Source organism: Coenobita brevimanus, chromosome 63, assembly GCF_032717465.1.
Source record: "Coenobita brevimanus isolate Jiangsu-jjx chromosome 63, ASM3271746v2, whole genome shotgun sequence".
NCBI classification, from domain to species: domain Eukaryota; kingdom Metazoa; phylum Arthropoda; class Malacostraca; order Decapoda; family Coenobitidae; genus Coenobita; species Coenobita brevimanus.
The window spans coordinates 25,548,901-25,566,705 of NC_137016.1; the positions used below are offsets into that span (position 1 = coordinate 25,548,901).

The window sequence follows — 17,805 nt, forward strand, 5'->3', positions numbered from 1 at the left end:
AACTCGTGACCTGAAGCCTATACACAGTTGCTACTAAATAGCTTCCTTTGCTACACTCCCACACATGCTGCCTATGCTAGTCATAATAATACACACAGAACAGTCAGAACCCACAATAATAATAATAATACAATAATAAAGGAGCGTTGTGGTGTGGATGTGGATGTGATAGAAAGCGTTATAAGGAACACACTGAGGTGGTTTGGCCACGTGGGGAGGATGGAGGGTGAAAGACTGACGAAGAGAGTGTATGTGAGTGAGGTGGAGGGGGGAAGAGGGAGGGGGAGGCCGAGGATGAGATGGAGGGATGGGGTGGAGAGGTATATGAGAGAGGGGGGTGTGAGTTGGGAGCAGGGCAGTGAAATGGCGGGGGACAGGGCGACTTGGAGGCGATTTGTTTGTGGCCACCCCAAATGGGATTGAGGCATCTGGCAATAGATAGATAGAATACAATAATAATAATAATAAATAAAACAGTAAAAAAACTCACCTCCAAATGGGGGGGGAGGGGTATGACTTGTTTGTAGAAGTATGCCTGACACAACCCCCCAAACATGTGTCCGACGTGATGCTTCGAGATTATTTCTAATTTCTGGCCCTTAGAAAGCCTCATCCTTCCCTTTTTTTCCTGCGCTTGAAGCATGGTGAACAATTGGTTTGATTATTTTCTTCAGAAAAGGCACAAAAAAAGTTTGTAATGCCAAGGTAAAATCAAGCACACCTGGAGAGAAGATTTGAACTGTGTGGGGGTTGCTGGTAGACTGCAGCGAGGTGAGCTGCCTCACCCAGCCTGGGACAAAGCAGCTTGTTGCTGCAGCCTGTGACAGAGCTCCGCACCTCGTAATCAACCGGAAACTTTCCAGTACATCACAATTTGTCCACAGCCACAGACAAACTGGCTTGTTTCCGTTATGGAAACCCAACACCTCGCAACAGAACAGAAAACTTCTGGATTATGACAAGTTCCTTACGGGAAAAAATCGTTCCGTTTTCTCAAGCTTCCATTTTATGCCACGTTCATTATATCAAGCTTTTACTGTATATCAGAAAAAGTCCAAGAAAGCCAGAAGTAGTCCGGACTGCCTAATCACTTTATATATGTTCACCACAATAAGATAAATAAAAGACACGTTTATCAGTGTACGGTACAGTATTATTATATGAATTACTGTATACCATTTGAGTATTGTAGTGAAGTTATAACAATGGACAGTACCCCAATGATAGTCAAAACAGTTGAAAAACTGTTTGTGTGATCCGGACTAATGTCTGATATATCGGAAAGAGTCTGGGTTAGGAATGGAACGTCCGGATATCACTTTTATCGGAATTTCCCATTTTTCGAAATGGCTTGGGCCCCAATTAGTTTGTTATAGTGAGATTATTTTTAAATCGTGCAGGCACCTCTGGGATGAACGAGCCATTCCACCCTGCACTATTTTACGAGGCGATTGGAATGTGACCAGACAGTTCGGTACAGAGGTAAAGTGTGCATTTTCGTACACTGGAAAACGAGGATTCACGCCCCGCCAGGGTAAGAAACTTTGGAAGCGTTCTCCTGGCCACGTACTGCTTCACGGACATCAGGGGTACTGTGGTTGAACCAGTGTCGCATACTGTAAAGAATGCTTGCACCCAGTCGGCTTGCGTGGGCCGATTACACTCGGTTCACAGGCTACACACACATCCAAAGCCACTCCAACATCACAATTACACTTACAAGCACTTCTCACCCTACATACCATCTCTACCAGACAGCCTAAGCCACTGTGTAGAGATATATTGGCTGTATCATCCTTGCTGTGGTAGGGATAGGCCGGTCCTGCAGTGGACCTCAACGGCTGATGATGATGATATATATATATATATATATATATATATTTATATATATATATATATTTATGTTTGTCCCCCCTGGGGGTAGGGGGGTTTCAAGAATACTCCCCCAGTATCCCTGCTTGTCGTACGAGGTGACTAAAAGGGTTGGTGGTGGGTTAGTGCCCCAATCAATTAATCAATCATTTCCTGTGGCACCCTCGGGGATGCATAGGGCCTCGATGAACTCACACCACCACATCCTATCTTGTACTAACTCCTCAAGATCTCCCCAACACTCATCTCCAGCTTCCCGTCTCATTGTCCTCACCCACGTCTCTTTTGGCCTTCCTCTACCTCTCCTACCAGGTGCCACCCACCCTGGTGTACCTCGTACTATTCCCTGTCTCCTATACACATGTCCTAGCCACTTCCATCGTGAGAATCTAACATATTCATCGATCGGCTGCACTCCCGTTATTTCTCTAATTCTACTATTTGGTATCCTTTCCCACCACGTAACTCCTAATATTCTTCTAAGTGCTTTATTTTCAAACACCAAGAATTTATTTTCCATAGTCACTGTGCTGTACCAAGACTCGTGTCCATAAATTAAGATACTCCTAACCATTACCTTATAAAGTTTGATTTTTGTATGCACAGAGAAATTGTTATTATTCCAAATATTTTTAAGCATTCCCATTGCCTGATTAGCCTTCTTTAACCTTTCCTCGAATTCAAAGTTCAAAGAACCATCCTTGGCTAAATAAGTACCTAAATATTTAAACCTATCAACTTGCTTTACAACCATACCTCCAATTACACATTCCTGCGCATTTTCCATATTCATATTGATTATTTCAGTTTTTCCACAATTAATAACCAAACCCACCTTGCGACCTTCACTCACCAAACAGTCCAACACTCTCTGCATCTCTTCTGGCCCATCACAAATCAAAACTATATCATCTGCATAATCTAAATCCAAAAGTTTCCTGTTCTCTCCCCAAAGTATACCTGCACCGGTTTCTGTTCCAACACGTTTCATAATGTAATCAATGACCAATATAAATAGTAAAGGCGATAGAACACCACCTTGAATTACTTCGGACTTGACTTCAAACGAATCACTCAGACAACCATCAACCATCACTTTACAAAATGTGTCCTCATGCATGTTCATAATGACCCTCACAAACTCCTCTGGTATTCCATAATCTCTCATGATCTTCCCCATAGACTCTCTCGAAACACTATCAAAAGCCTTTTCAAAATCAACAAAACAAAGACTTAACGGTACTCTCATTTCATTAACTTGCTGCATCAAATGCCTAACTATAAAGATCTGATCATTGCAACCACGTCCCTTTCTAAAACCAGCCTGTTCATCCCTCAGAATACCCTCAACCACCGGCTCCAACCTATTTAACAACACTCTACTGAAAACTTTCAAAGCTATCGGTGACAAAGAGATTCCCCTCCAATTACCACATTCACTCAGGTCTCCTTTCTTCGGAACTTTAACAATTACACCATTCTTCCAAACTGATGGTAGTAACCCCGTCACCCATATCTTATTGAATAGCTTGGTCAAGATCATTATTAATCTATCCCCCTCCACTTTAAACATTTCCGGAAATAAACCATCCTTCCCTGGTGCCTTATTATTCTTTAACTGTTTTACTGCTTTCTCCACTTCTGCAAGCCTCAACTCTCCTGTTTCTATATTTAAATCTTCCTGAGCAGACGGTATATCCTCTTCTGGTGGTATTGGTCTATTAAGAACTGTCTCAAAATGCTCTTTCCATCTATTTTTAATATCTCCATCTTTGGTCAATAAATTTCCTTCCCTGTCTCTAATTGGTATTTCCTTGCGTTTACCTGCATTACCACTAAAAAAGCGAGTAAAGCGCCTAGGACCCGGAGGGACCATACGTTGATGACTAAGGAACGGACAAAGGACATGCTTAGAGTGGCAACATGGAATGTGAGAGGAGTGAATGATGAAGTGAAAGAGAGAGAGATTGTTCAGGTGCTTGAGGATGCAAAAGTGGATATATGTGGATTGACTGAAACTAAATGGTAAGGTGAAAGGGTGAGAGAATGGGAATATGGTGTAGGTATATGTGCAGGGGTCAGTGAGAATGAGAGGGCAAGAGAGGGAGTATGTCTGATGATAAGCAAGAAGTGGAAGGAGAATATAAGAGAGTATGGAACAGTGGGTGCAAGGATTGTATGAGTGAGGATGAAAGTAGGTATACAAGCATGGGCGATTGTATGTGTGTATGGTCCAACAGAGGATCGAGTGGCAAGAGTAAAAGATGAGTTTTGGGCGAAAGTAGAAGCATGTATGGACAAATTTGAGAGGAGCGAGAGAGTGCTGTTGATTGGAGACATGAATGGCAAAGTTGGGAATGTACAAGTGGATGGAGTGGTTGGTCAGTGGGGTGTGCCAGCTGAAGTAGATGGGAATGGTAGTGCTTTGGTGGACATCTGTGCTTGTAAGGGGTTGGCAATAGCCAACACCTACTTTCGTCATAAGATGATCCACCGGTATACATGGAGAGTAATGAGGAGGATGGATGGTGAACTTGTTGAAGGAAAGGCAATGATAGACTATGTGTGTGTGGATGAGCGAATGAGAAGACAAGTGTTGGATGGAAGAGTGTGGAGAGGGTGGGGGAATGGAGTCTCGGACCATCACTTAGTGATGGCCAAGGTAAAGATGCAAAGAAAGTGGTTGAGGAGGCGAAGAGGAAGACAGGAGGAAGCAGCTCCTGTGAGAAGAGTGGAGAAATTGCAAGACAGTGAGAAAATGACAGAGTATAAGAGCATAGTGGAAGAAAGGTTGGGAAGGTATGAGCTAGAGCAGATGGAAGGGGTGGAAGACGTATGTAAGATATTCACGGAAGAGATAGGCGCAGCATGTGAGGTGGTTTGTGGAGTGAGGAGGAGATGCAAGGGTGTGCAAGGGACAGCATGGTGGAATGATGAGGTGAAACGAGCTGTGGAACAAAAGAAGAAGGCATATGGTGAATGGTTGGCAAGTAGAGGTAGGGGAGAAGATGAGAGAGAGAGAAGAGAGAGGTATATGTGAGCAGGAGAAGGGAGGTTAAGAGACTGGTGAAGGAGAGTAAGAAGAAAGTGGATGAAGAGTTTGGGAGGAATCTGAGTGTGAAATGGAGGGAGAGTAAGAAATTGTTTTGGAAGGAGGTAAAGAAAGTAAGGCAGTGTGAAAGAGGATATAATAGGGGAGTGAAAAATAGGAATAATAGATTGTTGGTGGAGAAGAGAGAGAAATTGAGGAGATGGAAGGAACACTTTGAGGATTTGTTGAATGTAGAGAGTGAGAGCAGTGTGAGTATAAGTGGTTGGGGAATGGCTGGGAGAAGAAGAGATGAGAGGAGGGAGGAAGAGATCAGTAGGGCGGAAGTAGTGGAAGCGATGAAGAAGATTAAGCTGGGAAAGGCCCCAGGAATTGATGGAGTGTTTGGTGAAATGCTTAGGTATGGGGTGAGATTGTTGTGGAGTGGATATGGAAGTTGTGTAGATTGGCTTGGAAAGAGGGAAGGGTTCCAGAAGACTGGAAATCAGGTATAATTGTTCCTCTGTACAAAGGAAATGGGGAGAGAGAAGTATGTGGTAACCATAGGGGTATTTGCCTTCTTAGTGTGACTGGTAAAATATATGGTAGAATACTCATTGATAGGGTTGGGCATATGACAGAGGAGCTAGTTGGAGAAGAACAAGGGGGATTTAGGAAGGGAAAAGGGTGTGTAGATCAGATATTTGTTCTAAGATGTTTAGTGAAGAAGTATCTAGAGAAGGGAAGGAAAGTTTATGCTGCCTTCATGGACTTGGAGAAAGCTTAGGACAGAATAGATAGGCAAGATATGTGGAAGGTATTAAGAATATATGGAGTGGAGGGGAAATTGTTGAGTGCTGTGAAGGGTATGTACGAGGGAGCTAGGGCTACGGTGCGAGTGGATGGTGAGCTGAGTGAGTTCTTTGATCTCAATGTGGGACTGAAACAGGGGTGTGTGATGTCATCATGGCTGTTTAATATATACATGGATGGGGTTGTAAAGGAGGTGCAAGGTAGGGCAGTGGATGTGGGGCTGGCCCTAATGAATGAGGGTGAGATTTGGAAGCTTCCGGTGTTGCTGTTTGCTGATGATACAGTATTGTTGAGTGAAGATGAATGGGAGTTGCAAGGTTTGGTGAATGAATCTGGGACAGTGTGTAGGAGGAGGAAGCTGAAAGTTAATGTAAACAAAAGTAAAGTTATGGTGTTTGAGAGGAATGAAGTCACAGAGTGTGCAGTGAGGTTGGATGGTGAGGATATGGAGAATGTGAGTGCATTCAAGTACTTGGGTAGTGTGATGAGTAAGGATGGAACTTTGGGGGATGAAGTACGTGAAAGGGTACAGCAGGGAAGGAAGGTTGTTGGTACACTGAAAGCAGTGATGAGAAATAGGGATGTGAGAATGGAAGTTAAAAAGTCACTGCATGATGGTATTGTGATCCCTACCCTGACGTATGGAATGGACCTTGCAAGAGGGGAACAAGTCAAGAGTGAGAGCAGTGGAAATGAGTTACTTGAGAGGAGCATGTGGAGTGACGTGGAGGGACAGGTTGACGAATGAAGAAGTGAAGGAATGCTGTGGGGTGGCTGTGCATGTGGTTGAGAAGATTAGGAGAAATACACTGAGGTGGTTTGGATACGTGAAGAGAATGGAGAATGAAAGACTGACTAAGAGGGTGTATGTAGGCGAGGTGGAGGGAGGGAGAGGGGGAGGTAGACCGACGATGAGGTGGAGGGATGAAGTTGAGAGGTATATGAGGGAGGGGGGGGTGAGTTGGGGGGAGGGTAGTCAAATGGTGGGTGACAGAGTGACTTGGAGGCATTTTGTCTGCAGCCACCCTTTGCGGGATTAGGGCATCGGGCTATAGATAGATAGATAGATAGATTTTGTTTGGATTATGTATAATTTTACTAATTTATCATTATTTTCATAAAAGAAGGTCATGTTATAACTAATGTAACAGTAATATTCTAAAAGTGGGAAATTTAAGATAATAGGCACAAAAAGCGGGACATGTTAGTCACAATTAAAAAAGCAGAACAGACTTTTATAAAGTGGGACAGTCCCGCCTAAAAGCGGGACTCAGGTCACCTTATTCTTGGCATCCTGACTCCTGCTCAGTATTTCAAATGCTCTCGCATTGTTCGAGTCTAACAGGCATAATTCACGTGTTATATATTGTATTCACTGAATCGTGAATTCTCACCATTGTGCCGCCACTTGCCAAGAAGAACAAGAAGATTAATGTAGAAACTAAACTGAAGGTTATTGAAATGAAGAAAGCAGGAAAAAGAAATTGTGATATCAGTCGGGAGTTTGGCTTGGGTGAGTCAGCCATGAGACTGATTTTAGAGAATGCTGATAAACTCAAGCGGAGGCACTCAGTTCGATGGTTGCAGTCATTTCACCAACACAGTGCTTATTCATATGGAATGCTACCTAGTTCATTACATCAAGTTTTTGTAACTCTGTACAAGTCTGTAAAATGTGTAAGTGTGTATAAAAAAGATGAGTAAAATGCAACGAAAATGTGCCGATTGGGGAGGATGTCAACCATATTCTATTTATTGTATTGTTTATAGTACCTGGTATTTGAATTATGGGCATTTTCAAAAATGCAGTGCGTATTGTCGACCATATTTGCGCATAATTGGAGGTCTGAGTGTACCTAGATAATGGGATGATGTAAAGTTTGCTATGGTGCCTCTGCTAGCTGGGTGATGGAATGCACACGTAGCATCCATCTGGGAACCAAACCTCTGTACGTTTCCCTGCACCTTGCTGTCGCAGGATGTCAGCTGCAAGGAAGTGCCAGTTCAATGCACAGGACTGCCCTGTAGGGACAGTCACTTGCCTGCAGTTGATGGTTCTGCTTGGCCAGATGGTCTGGAGTTAATCAATCACAACAACAACCATTTGTTAAATTATGCTTATATTTGGTCAGATTGTCACGGGGTTTTTAAAATAAATGCTAATATTATTTAAATGATAATAATGTTCAATAATATTGAAGAGCAGGGACAATGATTGTCTTACTAAATCAAGCAACGATTACTTTACGCTGGCTTGCTTCGCACGATTCTCTAAGAACGAGAATTTATAAACTTTCTCAACAGTACACAGCAGAGACTAATTACTCAATTGCTGTTTATTAGTACTGTTAGCCTCTGGAGAAAGTTACTTCACCCCTGACAATAAATAACTAATACTAATAATAGTATCAGGTTCATGCTGATGCTTAACTCCTAGGAGGCACAACGGATTTTAAGCTTAATACACAAGACTGGCCTAAGTACCAGTTATGAATGGCAAATGTTTATGGAAGCTAAGAGCTATGAGAGAAATAAGCTTAATTGCAGAAAAATGAAACAAGAGTTTACATTACATTAAGCTCAAGAAAAAGAACTGTTAAATTTATTGATTACAAAATAAATTTAACGTTACATTTCAAAATCAAATTAATGAGATCGCACTCACTCACTCACTCAAAAGCAAAATTCTTACGCCTAGGAAAAACACCTTAACTAAACTCTGGAGTCTAGGAAAAACGAAAAGAAAATACTGGTCAATGAATGCAGTGTATCACCAACGAAGGGTGGGAGCCTGGAGAACTGTAGTCTAGTGGAGCCTGGGTTGACCTCTCACTTCTGGAGCACAGAACCTCACTCCGTCACAGCAGACACTAGACTGAGTTACTCGTGGGAAAGAAAAGGGAGTGCTAGGCCGCATTTTTTTAACGGTCGAGTGAGCGAAACGCGCCCAAAACAAATCGCTCAGCGGAAGCGCTAATGTCTCACACAAAGATGATCACGTATGACAATGAAAAATTGATTTGACAAGGCTTCCTTCCGAATGAGTGGTTACTGAACGATAAACTGGGATTCCACTTGAGTTCGTGGTTTCCCACAAAAGCCAATGTCACTAGCCGACTCGTGACATTACGCCCCATAAAAGTCAAATCTTTCTTTCTTCAGAAAAAAGATTTCAATATACATACATATAAATCCTAACTCAGGCACACAAGATTCACACTGTGGTGTGTGTGCTATCCTGCTACAGGAGAAAGTCGCAGTCGCCAGTGAGCGAAAAAACCTCGTATTTACGTTAATAGAAGCAAGGTTGAGGGAAAAAACTCCGTGATGACGGCGAAAATCCTGTACTCAGGTCAAACTGAGCGAAAAGTCGCTACATTTACACTGACAACTAATTGTTGTGTAGCGTGGTGTATGTAATACACGGTGTAGGTGTGACAGTTGTAGTGTAACTGTACCTATGTGTAAAATGACACAGTAAATATTAATAATATGGCGACGACGAAGGCAGAGGAGAAGAGGCGGCAGCGTGTGGCAGACGATCAGCTGGCCCGCACAGCAAAACTGCCACACCCATTGCTGTACCTGCAAAATCAATTAAGGTGGAGCATCAAAAGTGTCAATGAGACAAAATTCTTATTACGTTACAATTACTCTCTCTGCCCAGCAATCAGTACATGCTACGAAAAGTACGCTTTAGCTGAAAAATACGTGTGACAGCCTAAGCTTCGTACATTCGAGGTCGCCATTAATTACAGCACACGATTAGTGTCGGCAAGTTGAGAATCCTTGTGCAAACTCGGGCTTCCGTAGCCTCGAACTGCACACGGGTCCTCAACCTGTGCCTTAACCTACAGTACTTATATTAATATCGGGGAGCTGAGAATCCTTGTGCAAACTCGGGCTTCCATAGCCTCGAGTCGCCTCTGTGGAGTTCTCTCATCCCCCTTAACCTACAGTACTTATATTAATATCGGGGAGCTGAGAATCCTTGTGCAAACTCGGGCTTCCATAGCCTCGAGTCGCCTCTGCGGAGTTCTCTCTCGAACTTCCCCCTTAACCTACAGTACTTATATTAATATCGGGGAGCTGAGAATCCTAGTGCAAACTCGGACTTCCATAGCCTCGAGTCGCCTCTGCGGAGTTCTCTCTCGAACTTCCCCCTTAAACTACGGAACACGTGTATGTACAGGCCCTGGACATACTGTGTCCTGTGGGGCCAACAAGTGAGATGTCAGGTCTACACTTTTGACTGGGAACCAGGCTGGTCCTTGGATTACTCAAATCTCTGAGGACGCCTATCACGGAACCCAGCATGCAACAACTGCCCATGTTAGTCAGCAGTTAGCAGGCGAGACATCAGGTCTGCACCTACATTATCACTTCCCTTGATGTATCTCACAACAAGGTTAAACTACTGTAAATACAGTGTCCAGCGTGTCAATCTTGCATTAGCCGTCTTGGTCATGCTAAGACTAGTGAGTGGCATATGGTCAGTTTCCAGAGTAAATGATGCCCCAAATAAATAATAATAATATTTTTTAACACCATCAACCACAGCCAAGAGTTCCTTCTCAACAGTACTGTCATTCCTCTCGGTGGGTTTTAGCCTACGGCTGTGGTATGCCACTGGGAAGATTCCACCTTCCTATTCCTGCATCAATACGGCACCTACTCCATCTTGTGAAGCATCAGTGCGCAGTATGAAAGGTTTGCTGGAATCAGGCAACTGCAAGATAGGCTCCTTGCACAACATGTTCTTGAGGGTGGCAAAAGATCTCTCTTGCGCTTCTCCCCATTCAATGGTGTTTGGAGCATATTTCCGTAGCACTTCGTACAACGGTTGGGCAATGAGAGCAAAGTTGGGGATAAAACTCCTATAATATCTAACTAGGCCAAGGAATGCCCTAACCTGTTTCTTGGTCACGGGTCTCAGGGCTTCCCTAACCTTCCTGATCTTGTCACCCTGACACCTGCAGTGATTGTTGCCAACAATATGTCCAAGGAACTCCACCTCACTGTGAGCAATCTTGCATTTGCAAGGCTTCACAGTCATGTTGAAACTCTGGAGTCTACTGAAGACAATTTCCAAGAGTCTGAGGTGCTCCTCCAGCATGGCGGAATGAATCAGTACATCGTCAACGAACATCTCTACTCCTACAATACCATGGAGCACTTGTCTCATGGCACGATTGAATACTGCTGGGGAATGGGTAAGTCCAAATGGGAGGACTTTATACTGGTACAACCCCCTAGGAGTAGCAAAGGCAGTGAACTGACGACTCTCAGGATGAAGGGGAATCTGGAAGAATCCTTTCGCTAGATCGAGCTTCGTGAAATATCGTGACCCTGCCAGCTTGGAGAAGATGGCAATATGGTCACCCATTGGCTCAGCATCCACTTTGGTGATTGCATTGAGCCTTCTATAGTCGCCACAAATCCTGACTCCACCATCTTTCTTGCTGACTACTACCATGGGACTACAGTAAGGAGATGAGGACTTTTCGATAATGCCTGCAGTCTCCATGCCAGCAATTTCCTTACCTGCTGCATCCTGTAATCGCATGGGAATCGGATATGGCTTAACCTTTATAGGAGCATTGTTGGTCAACTCAATTTTATGACGCGCAACCTTTGCAAGTCCAGGTTGGTCTGAGAAGACATCAGCATACTGACAGAGCAGTGACCTTAAGGCATTTTGGTCTCCTACCGCTAAGTCAGGGTTAAGTAAAACATCTCCGACAGTCTCTTCCTGACGGGACTGAGCGGTTAAGGGCTCGTCATCATGGTCATCAGCTGGGATCACCGCGGCTGCCCCGGTTTCTTCCAGTGGCTGGTCACTATCATCAGCTACTCGTAGGCCAGTCTCCTCGGGATCTGACTCATGATTAGCCTTCAACATGTTAATGTGGAAACTTTTATGAAGATTCCCCATCTGAATTAAGTAGTTGAGGTCTGAAATGCGCTCTACTACATCAAATGGACCTTTTCACTGCGCCAACAACTTGTTCTGGGCAGTGGGGAGTAATACCAAGCATTTATCGCCTGGACTAAACTTCCGAAGCTTTGTCTTCTTATCGTAATAAGCCTTTTGAACTTCACGCGTCTTGATCAGTTCTTCCTTAGCTAACTCGCACGTCGACTGGAGGCGGTCAGCCAAATCAAGGACGTATGTGTAGGTGGTCTTGACTTCAGGGTCGGGTTCTTCATTGTCCCATAACTCACGAAGGACTTGAAGTGGGCCCCGAACCGACCTTCCATACACCAGTTCAAAGGGTGAGAATTTCAGTGAATGCTGTGGGCCTTCTCGATAAGCAAATAGAAGAGGAGCAATGAACTGCGGCCATTCCTTTGGCTGTTCGGCGGTCATGCACCACAACATCTTCTTGAGAGTTCCATTGAACCTCTCACACAACCCGTTACACATAGGATGATACGGCGTAGTCCGTAAGCCTCGGATGGACAGCACCCTGAACGCTTCGTTCATCATTGCTGAAGTGAACTGCGAACCCCGGTCGCTTAAGACCTCCTTAGGGATACCTACACGACAGAACACTTCAATTAATGCCTCAGCAACAGTGACGGCCTCTATATTCTTAAGGGCCACGGCTTCAGGCCACCGTGTGCTGAAATCAACAATAGTGAGGATATACTTTGATCCATCACTAGCCCTAGGGGAGATTGGCCCAACTATGTCAACTGCTACTCTCTCGAACGGTTCAGAGATTATGGGCATTGGTTTCAATGGCGCAGGACGGACATGTCCCCGGTCAGTGGTACGCTGACACACATCACAGGAACGTACGAGCTTCATTATTTCCCGTCTCATTCCTGGCCAGAAAAAGTCAGCATGGATGCGGTCAGAGGTCTTCTTTTGACCCATGTGACCTCCCATCGCTGAACAATGACCTAATTCAAACACTGCTCGGCGATACTTTGCAGGAACAACAAACTGCAGTCGAACCTCACCCTGGGGTGTCTGTGACTCACGGTACAGCCGTCCTCGCTTACGAAGGAACCTGGCTTGTCCTCCCTGTGAATACTTAATCACTTTACCCTCCAGCTTCTTACGCACTGAGGCAAGTGTTGAGTCAGTCTGTTGCTCTTGGACAACATCTTGACTACGAATCAGATCTTGCTGAGTTGCGACGGTCAACGGAGTGACGCGATTTGGAGCCTTGGCCATGGCTCGTGTTACCGCAGCAGCCGAAGTCTGAGTAGCAACATCTACAGCGCAACTATTTTTGACGCCAGGTATGTTGCCTAATATGAGGTCAAATAAAGGTTCTGGCATGACAACTGCAGCTGTCAGGCCAGTGAAAAATGGAGACGCCACCTGGATACGTGCCTTAGGGAACAATCTCACTGATCCATCAATAAGTCTAACTTGGATCTGTCAACCTGTATACTCATCAGGCTGAACTAAACTCTGCTTAACAGAGCAACCTGAGGAACCATTGTCCCTCAGAACATTTACAGAAACACCTCCCATAGACCCTGGCTGAACAAGAAAGGCAGTGTTGCTGGTGGAAGGGTCTGAGGAGGTAGCAGCCAGTCATTCATGAGACTGCAGAACAACCCATGCAGCAAACATGGCGCCCTGGGAACTAGGTGTCTGAGGAGTCGTACTCACCATCTGAGGAGGTGGAGTATTGACTACCTGTAGAGGAGAGTTCACGGTCGGAGGGGGACTCGTGAACTGTTGGGAAGTACCTGTACTGATAGAGATGGCACCACTGTGTGCTTGTCGTGGAATGAAGGCTGCATTTGCCTCCTGCCTCCGATACACTGATTGACCTGCCTGAGGGTTAACGTGGCTTGTCCTTATATTGCTGCTGCTGCTTGGGGAACTGCTGCTGGTTGGGGTGCTTGTTGTACCGCTTCCAAGCAGGCTGCTGGGTATTTTCCCCCTGGTCCTTCTGCGGTTTGCTTGGACCTTGGCCATTACTCTAAGAACGGCCTTGGTGCTGGGATTCAGTCTGAGACGGCTTCCCAGACTTGGCAGTATCTCTTCTGCTCCAGGTGTTTTGCTTACGAGTTTGATACCCGTATGCAGTGAAATACGCGTCAGCCTTTTCTGCCATTTGGCTGGCATCTTTCACCTGGCAGATCTAAAGCTGTGCTATGAGCTCAGCAGGCCATGACCTCTCTAGCTGTGTACACAGCATAAGGTCAATTATCCCCTCACGCGTGGAAGGAGTTTCATCTTTCTCCATCCACTCACCAAAGTAAGCAGTGAGACGGTCGAGGAACTGAACAGCTGTCTCCTTGTCTTGGAGACGAGCTCGCATGAACTGAACTTTGGCATCGTCTACTGTGAGACCATACGCCTTAATGAGTGCAGCTTTCATCATCTCATACGTGAGATTGTCTCCACGAATTCTGTGGAGAATATCGAGGGCAGGGCCCTCAAATAAACTAAGAAATTGGAGCCGCTTAGCTGCCTCATCCAGTTGATACATGTCTGCCATGTCCTCAAAACGAGCTATGTATGGCTCGATTCGCTCACCTTTCTTGTATGAAGGAAGCTTGATGCGTGGGGTCGCCAGGACATGTGTAGGAAGAGCGCTAGTGGAGCTTGGGTTAACTGCACCAGATGTGTCTGAGCCAAGGAATCTCGCTTGAGCTTCAGCACTTCAAGTTCATGTTTTTTGCGTGCTTCTCGCTTGGCATGTTCGTGTTCTCGTTCTCTGTCTCGTTGTTCACGCTCGTATTCGCGTTGTTCTCGCTCTTGTACTAGCTCCAGTTCGCGTTGTTTTTGCTCGTGTTCGCACTGTTCTCGCTCGTGTTCGTGTTGAATCTTACGGTCTTCACGGGCATCATTCTCGCGCTGCTGGTCCATATTATGCCGTGAGAATATGTACTCTTTAATTTCAGTTGGGTCTGTAAGACCCATTTCTTTGGCTTCCTGTAAAAATACAGTGGTAGCCATGGCGCTAATTTACTGAGCAAGCCAAAACTAAGTACTGACTGCTGCTTCGCAAACGAATGCTAATAACACAAGTAAAGAATACAGACACAAGCTAGTGGTGACCAGTCTTACCTAGTTAACTGGAAAAGAATAAAGCAAAAATGTAAATGACTGGGAAGACTCAATAATTAACGCAATGGGTAAGGTGGCTACCCAGGAGCGAATGAAATTGTCTGGCGTTACCAAAAATAAAGTACTAAATAGAGTAAAGTACTCTATGGATTAATAAAGCAAAATTCACTTGCTAAATTAATGGTAACCACCAGTAAACTTGTGCCTATAAACTTTAATGATAAATACCAAAATATAAACGAGTGAGTATTATCTCGTGAATAGCTTTAGAGCTGGGAGTTAATATCCTGAAATGAGGTCGCCAATTGTCACGGGGTTTTTAAAATAAATGCTAATATTATTTAAATGATAATAATGTTCAATAATATTGAAGAGCAGGGACAATGATTGTCTTACTAAATCAAGCAACGATTACTTTACGCTGGCTTGCTTCGCACGATTCTCTAAGAACGAGAATTTATAAACTTTCTCAACAGTACACAGCAGAGACTAATTACTCAATTGCTGTTTATTAGTACTGTTAGCCTCTGGAGAAAGTTACTTCACCCCTGACAATAAATAACTAATACTAATAATAGTATCAGGTTCATGCTGATGCTTAACTCCTAGGAGGCACAACGGATTTTAAGCTTAATGCACAAGACTGGCCTAAGTACCAGTTATGAATGGCAAATGTTTATGGAAGCTAAGAGCTATGAGAGAAATAAGCTTAATTGCAGAAAAATGAAACAAGAGTTTACATTACATTAAGCTCAAGAAAAAGAACTGTTAAATTTATTGATTACAAAATAAATTTAACGTTACATTTCAAAATCAAATTAATGAGATCGCACTCACTCACTCACTCAGAAGCAAAATTCTTACGCCTAGGAAAAACACCTTAACTAAACTCTGGAGTCTAGGAAAAATGAAAAGAAAATACTGGTCAATGAATGCAGTGTATCACCAATGAAGGGTGGGAGCCTGGAGAACTGTAGTCTAGTGGAGCCTGGGTTGACCTCTCACTTCTGGAGCACAGAACCTCACTCCATCACAGCAGACACTGGACTGAGTAACTCGTGGTAAAGAAAAGGGAGCGCTAGGCCGCATTTTTTTAACGGTCGAGTGAGCGAAACGCGCCCAAAACAAATCGCTCAGCAGAAGCGCTAATGTCTCACACAAAGACGATCACGTATGACAATATAAATTTGATTTGACAAGGCTTCCGTCCGAATGAGCGGTTACTGAACGATAAACTGGGATTCCACTTGAGTTCGTGGTTTCCCACAAAAGCTAATGTCACTAGCCGACTCGTGACACAGATTAATGCCTTGGTTAGATCTAAACTAAAATTTACACAAAAATTAACCAACCACTGCTCTGGTTGTACTGTATTATGCAGTTTATTATGTCTCTTTGACAAGGTGAGTTTATGTCTGTTTTTAGTGGTAGTTGGTGGTAACCATCATCCAGTCACTTGATGCTGTATTGCCTACTTCTTCCTTCCCCTTTCTCATTCTGTCTCTATGTCTGCACTCATCTCAACTTATTTCTCCCTTTCCTTCTTTCATTTTTTATTATTCTCCTTTTTCACTTCAGGTGGTTCTACACTGAGTGATAAGCCTAATGGTTTCCTGGAACTCAGGAAACCATGAGCAATGCTGGCTGGGAACCATATAACCAATTTACAGAGTCAAATGGAGCCTGCTTTGGTGCCTCTGTTAACTGGGTGGAGAGATAAAAATGTGGCATCCATCCAGGAACCAAATCTTCACACTATTCCTCGCACCTTGCTGTGGTGGGGCAGGGGGGCACCCAAGAATTTTCTAAGGGGGGGGCCCGTAGTGAGGTGAGGTCAGGTAATCCGATAATTACTGGAATGTCATATGCAGGTTTAGAGTCAGAGAGCTGCTGGCTCATGTGTTACTCTTTGTTTGTACTTGCCAGTTTTTCATGTTTTGCTGTTATTGAAATAAATATGTATAAATTTTTAAAGGACCCAGAGAGCTAATGAGGGGGCCCGAGCCCAAGCCCCCCCCCCCCCTCGGCCCTGGGTGAGGACCTTTCAGCCACAAGGGAACAGGGAACATCAGTTCTCAGCCCTGTCGGTGTGGCTACTTGTCTGCATTTGATGTGTCTGATCAGTCAAACAAACTAGGATTGATGAGCAACAACATGTCCCTTCTCTTACAATTTTTTGTGAATATCTCTTTTGTGGCTTTACTTTTCTTCCATGTAATGAAATTTGGTATTGAAATGCCATGTGGTTGTGGGTTTGGGTTCAGTGTGACTATTAGAGGGTTCAGAAGTGGCAGGACCATGAATCAGGAATGGTATCAACTTTATTTGTATTAATTTGATACCTTATTAGGGTTTCACCATATCAGTGGCTCATGGTTGGTAGCCAGGCATATGCATATAGGGTGATCTCTCTTTATACTGCCTGCATATAACCCATTAGCTTGAATTAGTTACAGTTGGTTGTCACTAATAGCATGTTTCCCATGGTTTTCAGGAAGGTGCTGGTAGAGGGTGTGGAGATTGTAGTGGGCCTGGCAGTGGAGGGAGAACTGTTGTACTGGGTAGACCAGGGGCTCAACATGATAGCTCGGGTCAACAAATTCACTGGACAGCAGCGAGAGCAAGTTCAGGGCAGAGTGCCATACCTCTCAGATATCATCGCAGTCACACCATTCTTGGCCCAGGTCAGTCTGTATACACAGCCGTTGTTATTATGCCACAGTGGACCCTCAATTTGCATGTTTAATGTATTTGGTAATATTGCCTTGCAAAATGAAACATGCAAATCATGATATTGAAACCCATGTGAATCTAATGTATTTGGTAATTTTGCCTTGCAAAATGAAACATGCAAATCATGATATTGAAACCCATGTGAATCTAATGTATTTGGTAATTTTGCCTTGCAAAATGAAACATGCAAATCATGATACTGAAACCCATGTGAGTCTAATGTATTTGGGAATTTTGCCTTGCAAAATGAAATGTGCAAATCATGACATTGAAACCCATGTTATAAAGGTAACTGGTATGGTGAAATCCCAGAATT

The 17,805-nt window shown here is 44.1% G+C and overlaps 1 protein-coding gene across 1 annotated transcript in view; it reads left to right on the plus strand.

The window, feature by feature from the left end:
• arr (low-density lipoprotein receptor-related protein 6) overlaps window positions 1-17,805 on the plus strand; it is an 801,354-nt gene that overhangs the window by 708,731 nt on the left and 74,818 nt on the right. Inside the window, exon 21 of the mRNA XM_080275999.1 lies at window positions 17,251-17,440. Within this exon, the coding sequence (XP_080132125.1) occupies window positions 17,251-17,440 (190 nt within the window). The remainder of the gene's footprint in view (window positions 1-17,250; window positions 17,441-17,805) is intronic.